At 33.4% G+C, this 21,602-nt stretch overlaps 1 protein-coding gene and 1 long non-coding RNA gene across 3 annotated transcripts; one reads left to right on the top strand and one right to left on the bottom strand.

The window, feature by feature from the left end:
• Positions 1–1,420: 1,420 nt before the first annotated feature.
• Positions 1,421–3,260, bottom strand: LOC128206611 (uncharacterized). Of its 2 annotated transcripts, none has more exons than XR_008256515.1 (4): positions 3,174–3,260; positions 2,319–2,425; positions 2,033–2,090; positions 1,421–1,652 (listed from the first exon to the last, which is right to left on the bottom strand). It is a non-coding gene; the product is annotated as an uncharacterized LOC128206611 (long non-coding RNA). The 2 variants fall into 2 exon arrangements; XR_008256517.1 differs by having other exon boundaries at positions 2,029–2,090.
• A 7,699-nt stretch (positions 3,261–10,959) lies between these two features.
• On the top strand, positions 10,960–12,980 carry LOC128204560 (putative nuclease HARBI1). Its single transcript, XM_052905970.1, has 4 exons — positions 10,960–11,425; positions 11,806–11,941; positions 12,306–12,456; positions 12,807–12,980. The coding sequence occupies exons 1-4, from the start codon at positions 10,960–10,962 to the stop codon at positions 12,978–12,980; spliced, it is 927 nt and encodes a 308-aa protein (XP_052761930.1).
• Positions 12,981–21,602: the final 8,622 nt, after the last annotated feature.

Below are 21,602 nucleotides of genomic sequence, written 5' to 3' on the forward strand. Positions count from 1 at the left end.
ATGAAACTCTCCTTTTTTTAGAATGATTGACACAAATGATACAAACTCGTGGTCTCTATTCTGATTACCCATCTGCTATTTATGTTACAATTGTATCTTAAGTACATCGTCATCCGGGATTTTTAGTGACTGAGGCAGTGGCGGGTTCCGACGCTCATTTTAATATTTGTGTAATTATTATGAAAATTGTACAACAACAAATTACGTTGTTTTTTTCAGGCTGGTGATTTTACTTTAAATTCGTGTTTGATAAGGGAACTATTATAATATACCTACTATGAATGTTGTGTAAAGTAAATGCAAACGTGCAGCATGATGCTGATGATGATAGTCAACATGATGCGACGACAACGACAATGATGATTTAATAATAATAATGCGACAACGACACTATAATGATGATGCGATGACAACGATAGTGATAATGCGACGACGACGACTTAGATGATGATAATAATAATGATGATGCGACGACGGCAATGATACTAATTATGATGTGACGATGACGACAATGACCATGACGAAATGATGATGCGTAGATGTTGCTGATGATTGATGATGTGGATGATGATGAAGGTGTGAAGTTGGTGGTGTAGGTGGTTGTGGTTGGTGCGGTGGATGATGATGATGATAATGACTGATTCCAATCATCAACAACCGGCCTTAGTTCAGATAACGAGTAAAGTTCATACGCACCAAAACTTTGACTAAGTGTTATTGTATTGGGAAACAGTTCAAAAATACATTGACTGGGTGGATTTTTTGTATGAAGACAATTCATAAATCCAGCTTTATTGTGTCAATCGTTGTAATAACAGTTAAATAAACAGTATTTCAGATCCATTCAAAATACACGATAAAATCTACATTTGCAGACATGCTTCAAATACACAAAATTACTAAAAGAAATACAGCTATTTTACAAGCTCGTCTCATCAAAACACATTATTCAACAAAAAGTATCTTAACTGGTGCAGATTGCCATAGTGGTAAAATGTTCAGAGTTGCATGCAAATATTATCTATTATCTATTTCAATCATGTTATGATATACACTGGAGTATACACTTTATGTAGCATTCTGTGTTTATAAATGAGCCAGTCAAGTAAAAAATAAATGTATTCAGAAATATCGAAAGATTCACTTAATTTCTATAAAAAGATAGTATGAATGTTTACATGATCAGCCATGGTAGTGTGTGTTTTCTATATATTTATAAGTTTGAATGTATTATTAAGATAATCCTAAATAATTCACAAACATGTACAACTGGATTTACATCACAGTTGAATTTGTAACAAAAAGTATATATATATATATTTGAAAAATCTAATGCTAATGGCTTTTAAATGCAAAGTCAAACTTAAAATAAATATAAGAAATTTCATTTCAAATAATGAAGGTTACACAAAGCCTCATCGCCTATTTAACAGTTTAAAGTCTTATGTTGTGTTGGGATATGCAATTAATTTCAGATTCTGTGTCAATATATCTGTAATTATCTGCTTGGTCTGGTATCTCCAATGTATGTAGGTATAAAGTACTGTTCTGACAAAGTCTCCTACAACACACTGGAACCTTTAAGGTGAGTATCTGGAAGACTGACTGTGAGCATATTCTAGATGTTTGAAACCATGTGATTTCTCAGTGTCCTGAAAAAGACAAAAAGTTATAAAATATTGTTTAATACAGCACAATATAATACATTTTTGAAAACTCCTTTTAATAGTTAAACGTCAAGTAACACATAATTTACATTCCCATATTTCAACTGCAATAGTTTGCATATTTTATGAAAAATATTGTCTTTTTAAAAAAAAAATAAGTAGGGTTTTTAAGAAAACATGAAAAACACCATTCTGGCCACATTTTATTTCTTGTTTAATGTTCATATAAGTTAAATAACAAGTATGTTGAACCAGTTAACTGCTCAAAGTAAGATGCCCAACATTGTATCAATATAAAATTAATCTTATTGTATTATTCATAACATTGGTTAATATCCTATTGCATTTTATCATTTCCTACCTACTTTTACATTTCCCTCCATTGCCAGCTTGAAGCATTCCTGATAGTTTTCTATCACCAGCCTAAAATAATTAACTAAAACAAATATTTTACAAGTAAAAACACTAAAAAAAGGAAAACATAGAATATCAATAAGCATCTGTACATAGCCTGTGCATTAACTGCAGATACATAATATGGTTTGCAGTTTAGTTTCTACATAAGTCCTTATGACAATGTGTTCATATGTTGAATATACCTCTATAATTATTCATAAAACCAACATTTAAATTTAATTCCCTTTTCCATACCATTATTAAACAGAGGTCAATGAAGAACACAGCATTTTCCACCAAGACCATGACACTTCTGTTGGCAATTTTCATTTCAGTTGTACACTTGGCATCAAATGGTATGACTGAAAAAGACAAGATTTAACCTTTGTCAGTTGAAAACTCACAAATGTACATATATCTACAAAGTTCTACATAAACCATAGGATACCTTACTAAAACAAGTTTCAATTACAAGTAAAGGTGAACTAAAATGATTACATTGTCACCTGAAAGAGTCCATAGTATTAAAGTAGCCTATAATCAACTTGTTTGTTGTGACAGTGTTGTTTACATCACTGTACAGTATATTTACATATTTAGCATCAGTTTTAGATGTGTAAAAATAAGAAAAATAATTATGTTATATCATTACATGATAAAATGGTAACACTGTTTAATAATTTACTGACTACATGCCACAAGCCGGAAATATTACAACAAAATATATACAGGCATTTATTTATCCGAATTAAAAACCATCCGAAATAGAAGAATTTTAAGAAAATGTTTTACATGACATATTAAACAGCAATGAAACCAAATCAAATTCTACATCATATTCCATGTTTTAGATGTACACAATATCAGCACATTACATAGATATAACAAAGAACTTACATCTTCTACAGTTAAAATCCTTTTTTGACAGAACGGCGGAAATACAACATTTTCATACTGTTTTCAGCTATTTTTAGACATAGTTTAAAAATTCCACACCAGCGAACATGCTATACGCAATAATTATCTCTTGATAAAAAGTAAAAGTATACTTTGATATGGAGGAAATCTTCATCCGCCATTTTGATCGTTAAGTTAACGAGTGCCTCTTACCGGTCGTAGGTTTACGAGCAAAATTAACGATAAAACAGGTGCACGTTGCGTCTCTGAAACGGTGCCGATCGGTAATTTTGGTCGTACTACCAAAATCAGCTAACGATCGCCTTAACGATCGTCTCTGAAACGCACCCCTGGATCGGAGAATTATATCAAACCATCTACCTAAAGGAATCAGTCTTACCTATATGTGGCGAAAGCGTATATTTAGGAAATGATATTAATCAAGATCATTGCCAATATAATTAATAATAGCAGAATATTTCAAGTCAAGTCATGAAATTTATTAAGTTATCAAGGCCACCGGCCCAAAACACATGAAATGTCATAGAATTGTTCACTATATTTGGAAATGTTTTCTGTATTTTTATTGATTAGGCATTCTCATATTAGGTTTGTGACGCGTTGGTAGAGCTCCTTCAGTGCATGACGTAACATAAGGATAAATTACAAAGATATTTCAGAATGAGCATGGTTATCAGTAAACGCTTACCCTGGCAAAAATGTGAAAATACTGTAACACACACAACCCTCGCTATTCAAATTATACAAAATATGCACTTTGCATTATTCGTGCATAATTTCAATTACTTGGGCAAATGAGTGCACACTTACAGCAACACATCATTTAAATGCTACTGAAGTCGTTTAGATGTGGATACAAAGTAAATGCTAGAGGCTAATATTGTTTTTAAGAGAAATTAGAACGTTTAATGTTAAAGTGCGTTTTAATAAAAAAAACTTAATAGGGTTAGCCACGAGAAGAACAAACAACGTAGTGTTGCAATTTTGTACTAGCAAACTTTACGAACACAAACGACTTTTCCTGCACGCTTAAAAATTACACAATAAACGTATCGGGATTTTCTCTTACACTAACACTCGTACTTTTATGTCTTGCATTTCACAACTCAATTTAATCATATAATGATGGTGTAGTAAGTGTGACAACATTTTTTTCTAAAATAAAGAAATACTATAATAGTATTTAATAGAAATGCCGAAAAATATATACAGTGTACAAAATTTAAGGAAGTTTTGTTTTAAAAATCAAGGCTGAATTAAAATGGCAGCCCTGTTAGCCTATACCGGTTATCGATAACTAACGTACTTTCTACTACGCTAGCAATTGCCTTCCTTTACATTTTAAGTAATCATTCTGTTTGCGTTGATCAAATACTTAATTATGTAGTAAATATTGCATGCCTTTTTCGGATGCCATTTTGATTTAAAAAATAAAATTACATTTGCATAAAAAATCCACAGGCGGATAATAATAACAAAAACAATACTTGATAATCGGCACAGGCCGCAAAACTGATAATCGCCGAAACACTGTACACGTGTGTTTCTGTGTAAAGTGTCTCATGAATTAATCAATAAGTATTCATCATTAGATATATATTGGAGACAGCAACATTTTTATTCTCTACTAAAGTTGATGATATAACCAAGAATATTATTTCTAAAACCACAGGAACAAGTCATCCTTTAAGTACTCAAGACTTGAATGTATCTTGAAACAAAGCATGATTTTAAGTACCATTTGATGTAAAGGACGGATTATGCAAGTGTGCGTCTTTATTTCAAAATTAAGCTTTGTTTAACTCATAACGATAATACTCTTTAAGTCCAATAGTGAATCGCTGTAGTTGTATCAGTCCTTATTGTCTAAACAGCATGTATTACAATATATTATGTATAAGACAAAAAAAAACATAAATGAAATAAAAAATGAAAAGTCGTGAACAAGATGAACATGACAATACTGTATACCGATGTATATATTTCTTGCAGAATGTAAGAGAAAAGTTAAAAATTGTTAATAAAGACAATGACGTGCTTTTATCATGCATACACGCTACTTTCGAATGTGGTGAAATCGGTTTTGCCGGAAGGTCTTATATCTTAATGTAGTGGAATGGTTGACGAGCGAAAGCCATAGAGTGAAAGTAGAGAAGTACGACTAAATGTGTGCCAGACGAAAGAATCAAGAGGTAAGTTCATGGTCAGAGTCTGTTGATTTGGAGAATGCGGCTTTGGGCATCGTTAATGATGGTAGAGTTGATATTTAGGAGGAGTTGAACAGAAACGGGCCGGGACGTAGATAACTATTTAACGGGCTTACTCATATCACGCAATAGCAATGACGGCTGTATGTTAAAAATATACGTTAAACATGCTGCAATCGTACGTTCAACGTATTGTTAATCATTGTTTAAGTGGGGTTTTTTTGTAAACAAAATGGCGCTACAAACAGACGACACATTCAAACTGCTGAAACATAAATTTATTCCAGTTATTATGTTTTAACTTGTTACTTAAAACTTTTACCATAAGTGTGTGTTGTTTATTTTAAACACATATTAAACGGTCCATGGATCGTTCGAAGAAGGCAATTAATAGAAAAGACGATTTGTAAATGTTTAAAACAAGAAGAACATATTTAGCCTATTATAAACAAATGCGCGCTGCTTGTTAGTCATGCTGACTTTTTTTTAAATATGATTTATTCTTTAAAAAGTGGTTTTCAAGTTAAATAACTGTCTTCAAAAGAAAAAGGGATTGATTGAACTCGTTTCGAATAGTTTACAACCAATTCAAATAACTAATTTTTATCAACATTATCATTGATACGACTGACATTTTACCTTTTTCACTTCCGCATACAAAGATTGTTAAAACAAAGACATACAATCTCCTTTCGGCTTTAAAATATATTGCCGTATGTTAGCATAATTTACGATTAGTTATTTTATTATTCTGAAATGTATCTTACCGGTAAAAGCATATAATGTGGTATGTAGTTTCAGATCAAAATTTTAAATTGAAAAATTCTAACATTGCCAAAGCGTCATTATTTCACTTTATATTTAGTATTTCATGAATGATGTTATAGGTTAAGGAAATGCCTTGGTATCAATGTTGTTGAACTGTTAAAAATGTTCTCATATTTAACAGGCACACAGCTTGTGAAATAATAAGGGATATTTGATACCGCCGCACAAATGAAATATTTAGCCTACGATACTTAACTCGTAAGGCTCATTGAATATGAAATAATAAAACATGTTGAAATTGCATTCGAACTGGTTTCGTTGCAACGATATTTTTCCTGTTCAGTCATAACAACATATTTTGGTTTAAAATACTTCTGATATTCAAATGGCAATTTCTCTTGCTTGGATATTATTGGGTTCTATAAATATTGGGACAGTGGTTCGTGCGATCTGTCCACCCGGAAAATACGATGAAAATTGTAACGACAATTGCACATCATCTCATTGTTTCTGTATCAAGCAATGGGATTGTATCATGTGCGATAAAGGATTTCGGGACACAGGTAAAAACTGAACGTCAACATGCACTTACAAACTATACAAACTGTCTTTAGTGCAAAGACGAATACTATGGATTAGAGAGTAAGTGTGACAAGAGATGTTCTGCTGGATGCAATAGCAATACATGTGACAATAATGGACGATGTTTTTCTTGTAAACAAAACTATACAGGAAACAAATGTGATTCGTGTGCAGACGGCAAACTGTTCTCTGCAATGCAACCAAAGTTGTAAGAGGAAAGCATGCGATTTACGTGATGGATCATGCAACTGTAGTGAACATTACAGTGGCAAATTATGTGAATCATGTATTGAAGGTCAGTACGGATTGAGATGTTCTAAACAATGTAGTCATGGCTGTGTACATGCTCATTGCTCCTCTAGCAATGGCAGTTGTGATTGTAAAGAATATTATAAAGGGGATACATGTGACGTTTGTGTAGACGGGAAGTACGGTCACGACTGTTTGAGTACATTGAGTTCTGACATTGATGTAATACTCTATATCATTTAGTGTCAGTTCATGATAATGTTAACCGTTGATAACAAATCGATTTACAAAAAAGGTTTAAGGTCCCGCTTATCTGTAATTCATTTATCAATTCTGTAGCTTATTAGCTCTGTATAATATTATACAAATGTTTAAAATTATATTTGCATATGTATCACAGTTTCTGTACGGCAAGAGGACGGACATGGAAAAGTTTCCACCACCGCCGTAGGAGGAAGTATTGCCGGGGTGTATTCGTAGTGTGTGTAGTGACCGTAACTATTGTCGTCCTTCGTCGAAGGATTATGTTTATATTTAGATATTTAGATTATTGCTTTATCTTACTATAAGTATCAGTACGTAAGAATATTATGTTGTATTTACTTTGGTACATTAATATTGACAAACGTTAAATGAACAGTTATTGATGAACATCAATGTTTGCCTTCTCTTTTGATTTTAGGTCACAAAAACAAATGGCAGTGATAGAAAGACAGTGTTAACGGATTGTTCTATAAAAACACACACGGCGGACAGAGAGCAAGGTATCATTATGTACTAACACACGCTCTGAAGTATACACTATGTCATTACAATTTAAAAGAAACATTAAATTGTTTAAAATTTTAGTTTAAATCGACAGTCTTTCAAATGTTGTAGGATGTGAAATAGTTGAGCCCAGACCATACGAAACATTGAATACCACCCGCATGGCGGACTGTGAAACGAGTATTACCTACACCGGGCTGCACACGACAGGACAAGCTTCAGTCACAGAAGGTGGCAACGCTGACACTAGACAAATGGATATTCCATCAAAACCAAATCCAGAATTTCACTTATACGCTAACACAATGCTCGGGAAGTGACACTGGTAATCAATACATTCGTCAGGTTATTGTTTAAGGGCACTAGACTACGATACTCATACAGGACCAACGTCATCTAAGACTACTAGCTGAACTTATTGTTTAACACGGAAATGAATGTACTTTAATTTTTACTACAAAGTAATTCATAGAGAAGAGAAGCAATAAAGAGGCTGCTGAATATATTCTTTATATTGTATTACAGTAGGGCGAAAACAGAATATGATCATATAAATGCGTATTTAAACATATCAACATATATGGTACATTGTCACCAAGGTTATTTAGTTTAAATCGACAGTCTTTCAAATGTTGTAGGAGGCGAAATAGGTGAAATAGGTGAGCCCAGCTTTATCCTACCATTATCATTCAATTAAACTATTAAAATTTCTCTTTTTTTTGTTTATCTAAGAAATGGTCGAGTTATTGCCTTGGCGTTGTCGTCGTCATGCAAGTACTTTAGTCTAGGCCACAACTGTTAATCCATTCAAATTATTCAAATGAATTTGCATATGTTTCCAGTGACAACACATACAAAGGTAGCAAGGCCCAACACTGTGGCTCTAATACTTATCTTGTTTTATGTCACTTTTGTGCTCTTGTTTTTTTTTTTTTTGTTTTGGGTTGGCTGTTGGACAGTTCGTTTTATAACGTTGCCATAGCATGGCCTAAACATATTTCGTAGTATACTATGATATATGTGTCCATATTTGTGTGTATTGATTAAATTGGATGAATTTGAATACCAGAAAATAGCGTTTCTCCCGTTCATTGTGACAACAATGTAGCCTTATTGGCTTGGCTTGTTCCTGTAGCTTCAATGATGAACCTACTCAACAAACTCAGTGATTTACGCTTCACATTACTTTGGTTCGTTTTGAACAGAACCCTGAATTTACATCTTCATACTATTTAAACTGCCGTCTTGAACTCTTACTTGTCGTTTCGTGAAATTTATTATACATTATAACACATTATTAAGAGAAATAAGTAAATGTTATTCTATCACTTAAACACTGTAATTCATTTTCTCATAAAACTATCAGGTAACATGAATAGTCGGTGTCCAACCTCGTTGTACATGGACATGTCAAGGAAACTGCCAGACTTACTAGCTTGACTATGGTGATTGCATTTCGTGTAATCCTGAGTTTTATGAAACTGAAAACAATTGCGATACAACATGCACTCACAACACATGTATGCGCATTGAATGTGAGTTTTGCCTTGATGGGTTTTGTAATGGAACGTATTTAAAAATGGTGCAACAAAGGCAAATGAAATGATGAAGGCACATGTCGCAAATTTAACAATGTTGAAGGTGATACATGTGAGCTCAATGAAATATGGACAAATTATTACTTATAATCTTATAAGCGAGAAACTTGACTAATCTTATGTTTATTGGAAACAGTCATTCGTTGACTGTACGGACATTTTTAACAATAACTGCCACTCTAAACGTCGTTCCGGCAGTACTTGATCTTTTTATATTATGGTGACAAATGCAAAACTCTATGTAGAACACTGTGCATCAATAGAACGTGCAATAGGGATAGAACTTGCAACTTAATACCAAATTGTACCTGTATAATGAGGGACTATTTTATTGCAAGACATTATGGTGATTCCTCTGATAAACCATGCGGATTAGGTTATACAATGACAATGTCACATGTATTTGTGAAAACAACTTTAACTGTAATATATGTGACATTTGTAATGACGTATTTAGTTGGAATTCTTTGCAACTCGGCCCCTATCGCTGTTACAGTTGCTCTACATTTGAAAACTGTTTTACTTGAAAAAGGCAATTTCCTGTAAATGTAATTGTTGTTGTGATTTAAACGGTGAACTGCGTAATGAGTGCACTGCTGTGAGGACGGATACACCTGTGTTAAATGTGCAATATTATGAACAGATTACGATTACAATTGTAAGACGTAATTAGACTCAACCATAATGTGTTCTTCCCAAACACAGATGTTATATGCACTTCATTCTCAGGTTAAATTGAAATTGCATCTGAAATTGACAGTGGTCGGTGTAACAAAGACTGTCGACTCAACCTTTGAAGCAACACATCTTTCATATGCATCGAATGCACATCGAAACCGTGTATGGGCCGTTTTGAAATTTGATACGTTTTTTTTACCAGTACAGAAAGGCAATGCAACAAAGCGATAGGTGACTGTAGTACGGGGTGAGAAACCGAATATATTTGGCCAAAAGTATGAGTTTAAATTTCCAGAAATATGTGAAGAAACGGCGTAGATGCAAAATGTGACACTAAAACTCATATATAATCGGAAGGGGTAAACTAAGGACGAACTTGAAATCTTGGGAAGTATTACAGCAAGCGTAAAGAAAAGGACTTTCTCTATTTATGTTGCGATAATCGAATCGTTCATTACTGCCGATGAACAGTTCGAATTAAATACAAACTTCTCAAAACATGATGAATCATTTTTCGAATTATCATGTTGTTTATGCTTTCATAGAATCTCCCCTTTTGGAATGTATTGCCATTGTTTACTTTGTTATTCCAACAATGAACATGCTCATAAGGTATACTATATTCATTTAGCCATAGTTGTTGAAGAAAATAGAGTTGTTTCAACAGCCGCAATTTGTGAAAGTGTGGCCAGATTTGTCATTATACGGATGATGTAACCGTTATATTTGCCATTCTGTAAAACGTATATTTAATTAATATGCATAACAATGCAAGCGTCAGAAAAAGCCTGAATGTCAAAATGGATATGCCAGTGGCCCGGATTTTGGAACATTCGTTAAATACAAAACGATGAAATTTATCGTTAAAATGACTAAAATCGCTAAATTTTCGTTAAATACCTTTGTTTAATTTATTTCGCTAAATTTCGGTTGTTGGAAATTTTGACGATAACGAAACCGTTAAATCAGTCGTTAAGTTAACGAAAAATTTAAAGTACCTGAAATGGTACTTTACATTTTAACGAATCAGTTAACGAAAAACCAAAATGGCTGCCATAATTGGCTGTTTAGTAAATATACCACGGAAAAATAGAGAATTTAGAGTAATAAACTTAAATGAAAGCCTAAATGAATGATGAAGAATTGAGAAGAAGGTTCAGATTTGGAAGAAGAGGAATAAAGTATTTGGCCGATTTGCTGAGAGAGGACCTAGCTAGGGAAACAGACAGAAGTTGTAGCCTGTCAGTCGAGGAACAAGTCTGTATAGCGCTGAGGTACTACGCTTCAGGTTCATTTATGCAGGTTGTTGGGGACACACATGGGAGACATAAAAGTACTGTTTGTAGAGTTGTAGATAAGGTTACCAAAGAGATAGTGAAGCGTCATAAGCAGTACATTAAGTGGCCAGTTGATGAAGCTACCAAGAGACGAGTGAAGTCTGAGTTAAGCAACATAGCTGGATTTCCAGGTGTTATAGGGTGTGTTGATGGTAGCCACGTCCGTTTGATCAAGCCATCACTAGACCAAGAGAGAGGTTTTATCAACCGAAAAGGATTCCCGTCCATAAATGTGATGGCAGTGTGTGATGCAAAAGGTAGTATATTTAAAAAATATTAAACTGTAAATATTATACAGCTCTATATATAACATGAAATAAACGGAAACTTACCCATCACTGTACTGCTGGTGTTGCTAAAGAGCTCAAATAAGACAAATCCAGCCACATTTCGTTTGGTATTTGTTATTAAGACATAAAATTACTGCTTCAGTACAATGCTGGTTACTGCCATTAGTAAGTGCTTTAAAATTCTTTGATAATACAGATTTGACAAGAACTTACCAAGGCAAAAACTTTCCTTTCAATGTCAAGGTCAACACACTTTAGATATATTGCCTTAAAATGAAACGGTCAACATTCACAACTTCATAACCACAGTCATGTTATCTCCCCTTTACTTGTTTTTATCCTTTCAGGAAAATTCACATTTATCAATGCGCAGTGGCATGGATCAGCTCACGATAGCTTTATATTTCGAACATCCACACTTGGATGCCACATGGAGAGAAACCACAGGGGTTTGGAAGATGGGATTATTCTTGGAGACAGCGGGTATGTAAATGTAAAATACAATGTAGATACATTATCATGAATTTCGACAAGATTTTATACCAGTATCAACTTATTATAATAAGCAATAACGTACAACGTTTACATCACTTAAGTAATATTGACAATGACAAAAATGTTCTGTTTACTGATTTCAGCACAGTTTAGGAGAGTGTACCTGATTTAGATTACAAATGTGTTTTTAAAGGTCATGATAAAATGGCCTTTGTTTCTCTTCACTGAATACCACAATAATAGTGTTTAAGAAGTTTTAAGAAGTATAAAACATGTTTTATTTGAAGGTATTAAACGTTTTTGTACACACAATGTATGATATGATTTAATGCAGACTGTGTACTTTTGGCAGGTATGCGTGTTCAAGATACTTGATGACACCATACAGAGTTGCAGACACCAACCAAAAGACAAACTTCAATAGGGGGCTCTGCAGAACAAGGGTAATTATTGGGTGTACGTTTGGACGTTGGAAGAGGAGATTTGGAATTCTCCACGGAGAGGTAAATACAAAATGTTGCATTAACATATTTCTTTCATGTACAAATGTATGTAAATGTGTATACACAGCACAACTATACATACAATACATCACATATATCAATTCAAAAACTGGTGCCGTCGTTTTTTATGAAATTCTGCTCATGAACATCTGATACTCGGTGTGACCTGTAAATAAAGCAATGTGCTATTGTATAATTTTTATAAAGTTACATTTATTCAGAAATTAACGTTTTAGACATGACCAAAGCGGTATAAATATGAAAGAAAGGTGAGGGGTACATGTATGCCAAACGCCAATGCCGAAAAAGCTATGACCATTGTGAAATGTTTCAGTTGAGAAAGACACCAGCCATCATCAGAAGTGATTGTGGCGTGTGCTGTTCTCAACAATATAGCCATCATGCTGCAAGAACCTGATGTGCCTGATGATGACAATGACGATGGGGCAGACGCACAAATACCATATGCAGGCAGAGAGACTGGCTTCTTGGTCAGGGATCACCTTGCTAAAGTTTACTTTTAATATACACGTGGGACATTTTTTTAAGTTTGCCATGTGATGTTGCTGGAAACGTTTTTACATTAGTTTACTTATCATAACTGAGAACGGATAATTTGAATGTTGTAATTGGTGTTAATAAATACCTTATTCATCAACGAGGAACTGAACATTCCAATTTCGTCTTTATTCTCTATGGAGGTGATGAGCTTGTTCATCAGCAGACGCTTGGTTTTTGAAGTTTCTATCTCTTCCTTTATGAGCAATTTCTGTAGTTGCACCTTCTCTGTCTGGGAAATAAAGAACTGAAGTTGAGCCTCCTGGAGCTCCTCGGAGATTGAGCTGCAATAATGTTTATTTGTATTATTGAGGTGAATTTATACAGCTTCTTTTTCTTTTTGTGACGCAAAGAATTTATTCATGGAATACAAGTTGTGGATAGTGTTTAGAATGTATATAGTTTTTTAATATTTCGTGAAACCCTTTCACAGCACATGCTATTTATTATATATATATGTATTGTTAAATCATACTAACTTCTTCTTCTTTTGATTCGTGTTACTGGTACATGTAGCAGGTTTGCATTCATTCTGAGTTATGAGGACAGTCACAATTTTGCATTCATGCAAACGCAGAAAAAAACATTTGAAGCACTTACTAAAAATCGACGTGAAAATACTAAACAATGTTTATGTATTTAATTATCTTAAAATGATTAACCTTAAACCTTTTGTTACATAAAATGAAGTTATAAATACAATATAAGCCACAAACCGTGAAATACGCAGCTACATCCACTCCTTCCTCTTGTCTTGATGTCCCTGGCGTCTCGTCTACTGAATGACTTGCCTAAAAAAAGAATATATATATATATATATATATATATATATATATATATATATATATATATATATATATATATATATACCATTAGCATTTGCACTTGTATCATAATTTATTTTATTATAATTATATATATATTCATGTATCTATCCATCTTTATGTTTATTCACTCAAGGTTACACTTCTTGAAATTATTTTTTGTTTTAACATTATCAACAGTTGCACATAAGAAAACAAACTTACAGAAATAAGGATGTTCATCATTTCATCATCTACCGCCTACTGCATGCCCTACGAATGAAATACACATATGAAATTTATTGTACTCAAATGTCAATTATTTGATGACTAAGGCATGTTGATTAATCAGTCCAAACAATATTTTTATATCTTAGATTAGATCAAGCAAAATGATGTTGTTCGTGATCAAGTTATACCGCTTCGACTATAACCGTTTCATATTGGAACTTGCTGAGTAACAATCCACCAATTTTCATCAATGGGTTTTCGATAAAGAATAAACAAAAATGTAAAATATGTTTGAAAAACTTATCATGTCAATCAGATATTTTTTCGCTTCTTTATCTATATGGTCAGCAAATCTCATTTATTTCCATGTCGTCAGCTAATTGGTCAGCACTTTAACTCGACCCAGTTTTAATACCGTTTCACTTTTGGACGTTTTGTCAAAAGTTTGCCATGGCTAAATGGGAAGCTAGCAGCCAATAGATGCAGCCAATAAGTGTTTGTACTTAAATAGAAACAACGGAATAGAGAAAGCAACCAAATACATTTTATAACATAGCAGCAAGTAAGAAAGAAATTATTACAAAATAAGGAATTAGATACTCCGGTTTCATAGAAAAGTAGCGTAATCGTATTAAACAGAGGTTTCGACGAGTACCGCCTAATAACTTCTATCTGGGGTCAGCTTGACCAAAGCTTACCCCAACATCTGGGTCACAACATCTCCTTCTTGCCAAATGTGTCACTCAAATTTGTGCTATAATACATTTATATCAAATCTTACGATTTCGTATGGACAAAAATCAATGACCAAATCTTATATAACACAGTTGTTGCTGTTGTTGTTATTTGTATAACTGTACCAGTAACAATATTTTTTTAAAGTTTATGTTATATTTTGAATGAACGTGTTTTCAAACTATTCTCAGGTTTTAATGCTAGTCAATATAAACAGCCGCTTCACAGTCTTTTGATGATTTGGGGTTTAAAAATGTCTAAATGTTAAAACAGTTTCCTTTAAAATATGGCGCATTTCTGTTTATAACTTCTAACCAAGGTTAACTTTTATCTATACATACAGTGTAATTATTTTTTTATATTGTTATATTTTTGTTTATGAGTTACATTCACGATACTGTTTTATTGTGACATTGATGTTGTTTAGCAGAATACACTTCTATTGATTTTCTACTTATTGGCTGCTAGATTCCTTTAACATTGTTTCTTGTTTCATGGTAAAAGTACTTTTTGGCTGCTAAGTTCCTTAATTACTGGCTGCTAACTTCTAGGTGAAAGCATATCCGACGATGAAAATGGATTAAATCATAATACTATCACAGATGTTTAAACCATGCTAGAATATCTCAACTACATCGGGAAAGATCAGCGACTTTAAATAGGTAAGACTAATTTTGTTATAGCATTTGTTATTAAATCAACGATGTCTTCGATGAACATTTATGACAGTCTTGGGATTCCACGACTTTTAATTTTAGATTGTGTACAGTAGCGTTTCTATTTTTAGACTTATTTATTTTATTCACTTATTAAATGCAGACGATTTATTCGGTACTCTGTTTTTTGCATTTTAACAGGCAAAAATTGAGCAAGCGTATTGCTTTTTTAAACTACAGAGCAATAAAATTTAGCAGAAATAAACTCATTAATAATAATAATATCAGAAATTGTGTTCATACCAAGATCAATGACTGTCTCCAGTCCACCAGGAATCCCACTGAAAGCAGCCTGATCTTTACATAACTCGACAACTTTGTTGTGCAGTTCTCAACATTTTTTTTCTGGGGGTCCACCTCCTGTTGCAGCAATCGACCTTTTCCTAACAACCTCATCTTTCTTTACCTCTCTTTGCAAATTATCCCATTTGTTTGTTATCTGTGATGCTGTCCTTATTGTAACACCAACATTACTTACTTCTTTGGCAATTTGTTGCCAAACTTCAAGCCTTTTTTCTGGCTTCTTCACTACCTTTAATGTTTATTTATTCTTTTCATACTGTTCCACAAGAACACTTATTTCAGTAGCAGTGAAATTTTAACTTTTTATCTTTTTCTTTTCAGATGTGTTGCTAACGTCGGCCATCTTGGAGGAAGTGAGTCAAGTGCATTATGGGTCAACCCAATAGTTTAATTGATCGTTAAATTTAGCGATTTCGCTACATATCTTAACAATTTCGTTATGTAGCGAAAATCGCTAAACTGATTCCAACAACCGAAAATTTAACGACTCGTCAGGTAACGGTAAGTAGGTAATTTAGCGATTGTTATTTTAACGATTCGTTATGATTTAGCGAATGTTCCAACAACCGGGCCAGTGTTTATTATATCAACGTTCATCAGTCTTACATTGTCATTGATATATCATTTAACACGATCGAGAACAAACAACAGTATTTCACAAAATGTTTCCAGCACGAGATCTTTTGGTTTAATATATACATAACGTACGTACAGAATCAGTGACAAGCGCAATGCTGTAAAGAGGAAATGCTACGTTGTATAATATAAGAAGGATTGTATGTAAAACAATTTACAGGCTGACTGGGGTGTTCTATATATTGAAATCGTACAATTTCAAACAAAATAATACTCTCTTTTTTATTTTTTATTTTAATGTTTTTAAGTTAATTTAATTCACAATCTTTAGAAAATCGCTCCAGATTTTAGAATTATATTCATATTCTTTTTCTTTCCAGCACTGTGTGCATTCGGGGAAATATGTGCAGTAACAGGAACAAATAAACAAAGAGCTAGGCAAGATGTTTAGTTGAGGTTACCGATAATGAAAAACAACTATTCTGCCAGATTCTAATAATAACAAATTAGAAAACGATGTTGAAGTGCGTTGTTGATCAAGTAAAGGCCATTTTTACAGTTAATTCTGCATTTCCAATTTCAGAAGACTGCGTCTGCATAAATTGCTACTTTAAAGATTGTTTCATGAATTCACGTACTTAACAGATATTGTGCACAATGTAAAGATACACAAATACATTGGTAATCATTTTAGAAATACTTAGACGTTCATTGGATAAGACAAAACAAAAAGATATTGGTAGCCAAAGAGATTGTTGTTTAAAGACAAGCAACTTTCGGATCATACTCACATTAGGGATCCCCCTAGCTGTTGTTTGTGTCAGGGAATGAAGGTGAATGGTCTGTAGCCATCATTTGACATCTCGGGTAGTAATATCATGCCAGCACCCCAGTTACCCTTTACATTTAATAGCGAACTCACCGCGCAAGTGATTGTAAATTGAAAGTCATTAAAAAGTTGTTCATGTGATAAAAGAAAGGCGAAAAAGCGTGTGTATGTAAAAATACATTTTGTTTTTAAAAACAAAGACCAGCATATTTGGTAACTGGTACCTGTCTTTAAGATCTTGTTAATTTATATATAACATGCATATTTAAAATTGTTACTGAAGTTTGACCCTGTATTATAATTGATTTTGATAAAAAAAAATGTGTTGCATACTTCTTTTGTTTGAAATGACCGTCTCTTAAATGATCAGAGAGATAGATATATTTAATTCGGCAATGAGTGCATAACATGAACAATCAAAGCAACATGTACGGTAAATATAAAAATAGCACATACATGCAAATATTACTAGTCCAGGCCTTGCACACCAGCACCAAGAAAAACTAAAAAAGTGTCACAGAGAACCCTTATTTCCATTGAGGTCCTTAATGTCGGTGGCATGACATAGAGAGGCATTTTTAACATACATGAAAAATAATTAAGACTTCACATGTATATAATCACATTACTTGAAATAAGTATCACAGCAAGTATTTGTTCGTATTTTATCACAAGTATACCATAACTTAAATCCAAAGCATATCACATAGTTTAGAAAAATATCACAATTTAATTTATGCACATTTAATAAAATTTAAAAGATTATTATAAGAGTTACATAATAAGCTTTAAAGGGACTGACTCTCAAATGAAAAAAATAGCGAAAAAAAAAAAAAAAAAATTCGAAAAATGACATAAACTTGGCATCGATGTGTTCAATGCATTGAAACTTTATTATTGAAGAACCACTTTTTTAGCAGTTATTTCGTATTTTTCCATTAAAAAAAGTTACTGGGTATGTCTAACGGGTAGAATTCATTCCTTATGTGTGATTGGCAAGTCGGCGTTATCACGTGATATTACCGAGGTAGGTGTATAGCTTAATTATGTCACCCTAAACGTGTAAGCTTGATAGCTCAGTAGGGAAGACGCCATACCTTAATTTTGGCGACGCGGGTTCGAACCCGGGCTCCGACACATTTTTTTAACATTTTGGTATTTTTTTTACAATTTTGACCTCAAAGCGTAACACATTCTATTAGATGATTGTCCTGAGATTCGTTAAAAAAACAACTTTTTTTGGTGCCAATCTGTGAGACAATCCCTTTAATACAATTATGCACTTGCGGAAATGGCCTTAAAACAAAAAGAGAGGTAACGATGCCAATTGTTCATGACATGTTCGGAGGAAAGTAATGTAATTGATACCTACACAATCATTTACAGACGGTGTTAACCTTTAAGTTATCAAAACTGGTAATCAAGAATAAATCCTTATCCTATCATATCCTTATATGAGACTCAAAGAATAAGAGCACAGAGGCACTTTTATTCCATCAGTCGGTGTAACTGTCCAAATGATTTCGAAGGACTAGACTTTTAAGGCGTGATCGGAGTATGAACGCAGTTGCACTGATTAAAATGTGTGGAGTTCAAGGGACTAGATATTGTAAGTTATTGAAGATTTAAACCAATAACACATCATGTCATTTATCGACACCAGTCACGTTTGTTTAACCGGCATTTGTTTCTCATTACTTACGTTTTATGTTCTGGGAGGGGGGGGGGGATGGAGTAAAACGTTAAAGATGCACTCTTCCTCCCAAATAAGATTTACCGCAACTAAAACATTTGTTTTAATTTACCAAAAAGAATGAATATATGTCGAAAACCATGGTTCTTATTCAGGATACCGAGTTTAATTAGAAAGAAAGATGCAGAAAACACGGTATTTCTACATCATGACACGATAGAAGATCACAGTAAATCTTTTAGCATTTACCAATCATTTAATATTCTTGCGTTTTCAGTAGGGAAGGAAACCGGATACCAAATCGGTATCCGGATATTCGTTTCAAGTATTCGAATACTATCCGGATACTCGTATCAAATTGTTTTCATAATAAGTAAATTTCCTATTATATGTCACCCACCTTCTGTTATTTGACATAATTGTCCACTTAATTTATAATTCGTTATATGGCAATTTCACTTTTTCATTCATTCTTTCTCCGTCTTAATAATGTTATAATCAAAGAAAAACAGCTCATTTTACGTCATAAAACACATGAACACCTCGCGAATTTGATAGTCACTTCGGCCGAGGTGGTTGCTTGGGTACTGCCACGTGCTTTCGAGTTTGTTATATATCAGCAGGTTTCAGGACGCTTTGATTATTTGATAGTCGATTGTAATTTTATTTCATTAATGCAATACCTACAATTTCTGTGGCGTTTTGTAATGAAGGATATATTTGCGGGAAAGATAAGAAGACGAAAAGACGATCTGATTTGTACTTATTTACATGCGTGTACTTTTTTATTTACTAATAAACTAAACATGTTTACATATCGTATGAAAAATAAAATACACTACACAAATAAAACGTCTGCCTCATGGTGGACTTTGAAGGCGTAGTCGGTGGACTGCATACGGGCTTTTTTCATGTGATTTCTAAGATTTGAAGTTCCACCACAATATACCAGTTCAACCTTACACAGTTGACACACGACACTTTTACCATCCTCGGATTTTGTGAAATACTTCCAAACACTTGAAGTCAATGTTGGAGGCATATTTCCTTAGTCGTGATACAGGATTAACGATTACTAATTCAAAACACAATAACAAGATGCAAAATGATGGAAATTTGATTGAAAAGTGAAAAGATAAACAAATTTGTTTTTTGTATTTATTGTTCAGAAAGCAATAAATTCTTCATGCATATTCATCAAAAATACGATTGGTCATTAATAGCTTTGATTGCACGTCCCTTATCTTGTGATTGGACGATCAATTCCTACGGATTAATGATCAATCCGTTTAATATCGACTAGTGCAAATAAGTGTCAATTAAGCACATCTGAGATCATAAAACAACACTTGTCATTGTAAACAAGGTCATAGGTGGTGCTGGGTGCTGCACAAGGACACAATATCACGCCTTGTGCAAACACCCAGTTAGCAGACGATTTGTGACACATACCCGCTTCGCAACAGACACTGTTGATCACCTGAAATATTTCATCTGAAAAGTTCTATAACAATTGCCATGTCTCTGCTAAGCTATTTCATTGAAATTTTAATTCTTAACGAATATTCGAATACCCATTTTGGTATCCGAATACTTGCGTGATATCCGGATATCTGGATACTCGGATATTCGCTTCCATCCCTAGTTTTCAGCTATTAAATACACTGTTATAATCTTGTTATCAGTAATTAATATTTTAAATAAATGCATTATTTAGTAAGTAGTAAAAATTTTATCACCCAAACTTAATGTGTGTTATACATGTGTTTGTATTGATTTTGAATAAGATCGTCACTCTCAAGCTGTTAAAGGCAATGCTGCCCTTCTGCAATGGTATACGCTGCATCGGAATGTGCGAGAGAGGAAACAATTAAGTGAGAATAGGTACGAAATGAGATAAGTGTGACAGGTCAATGTCATAATACTGAAGAAACAGAAGGTCATTTCATGGTCAAAATCATTTGCATTAGTAATTGGAACCTTGAAAGTCATTGCATATGTTAGAGTTCATCTGTGTTATGAAGCACACAGTAGGCGAACGATAAGGTAACGAAGTAGATAAATTATCCAACGGGATAAGCTTAAGGAGAACGTAGTTAAACTGATTTTATATTAACAATGAGGGCTTTTTAAAGGGTGGTTGTAAAAAAATGTTTTCGTTGAGCTTGCTGCAATACACAAAAACTCACGAAAGAGACATTTCAGCCAATATTGGATCAATATTTTTGTTGTTTGGAAATGCAATCCCACTGACCGTTTACCTGTTGCTCTGCCACATGAAACATAACTATTTATTACAAATTTTTTTAGATCCCCTTGGTCATAGTTTACGCTGTGATTACATAAGTTGCCATCAGTTACTTGTTTTTTCTTTGTTCTGAAATTTTACTTACATGTCATAATACACAACTTTAACTGTGGTATGTAGTTTGAGCCCAATATAAATCATTAAATACATTTGTCATCACAAAAGTGTCATCAGTTCATCTTACTATATAATACTTTTAAAATGAGGTCATGCGTTCGGGAAATGCCTTTGTATGAAATAGTTTTAGCTGTTTAAAACTATTGTTCTCATATTCAACAGACATAAATTCGTTGAAACAGTTCGTATTAAATTTCAATACAATAATACCGGATTACTTTACTTCCTGATCAGTCATAACAAAGAGTTTGGTTTTAAATAGCAAGTGGTGAATCAC

The sequence above is a fragment of the Mya arenaria genome, chromosome 10, assembly GCF_026914265.1.
Source record: "Mya arenaria isolate MELC-2E11 chromosome 10, ASM2691426v1".
Taxonomy (NCBI): Eukaryota; Metazoa; Mollusca; class Bivalvia; order Myida; family Myidae; genus Mya; species Mya arenaria.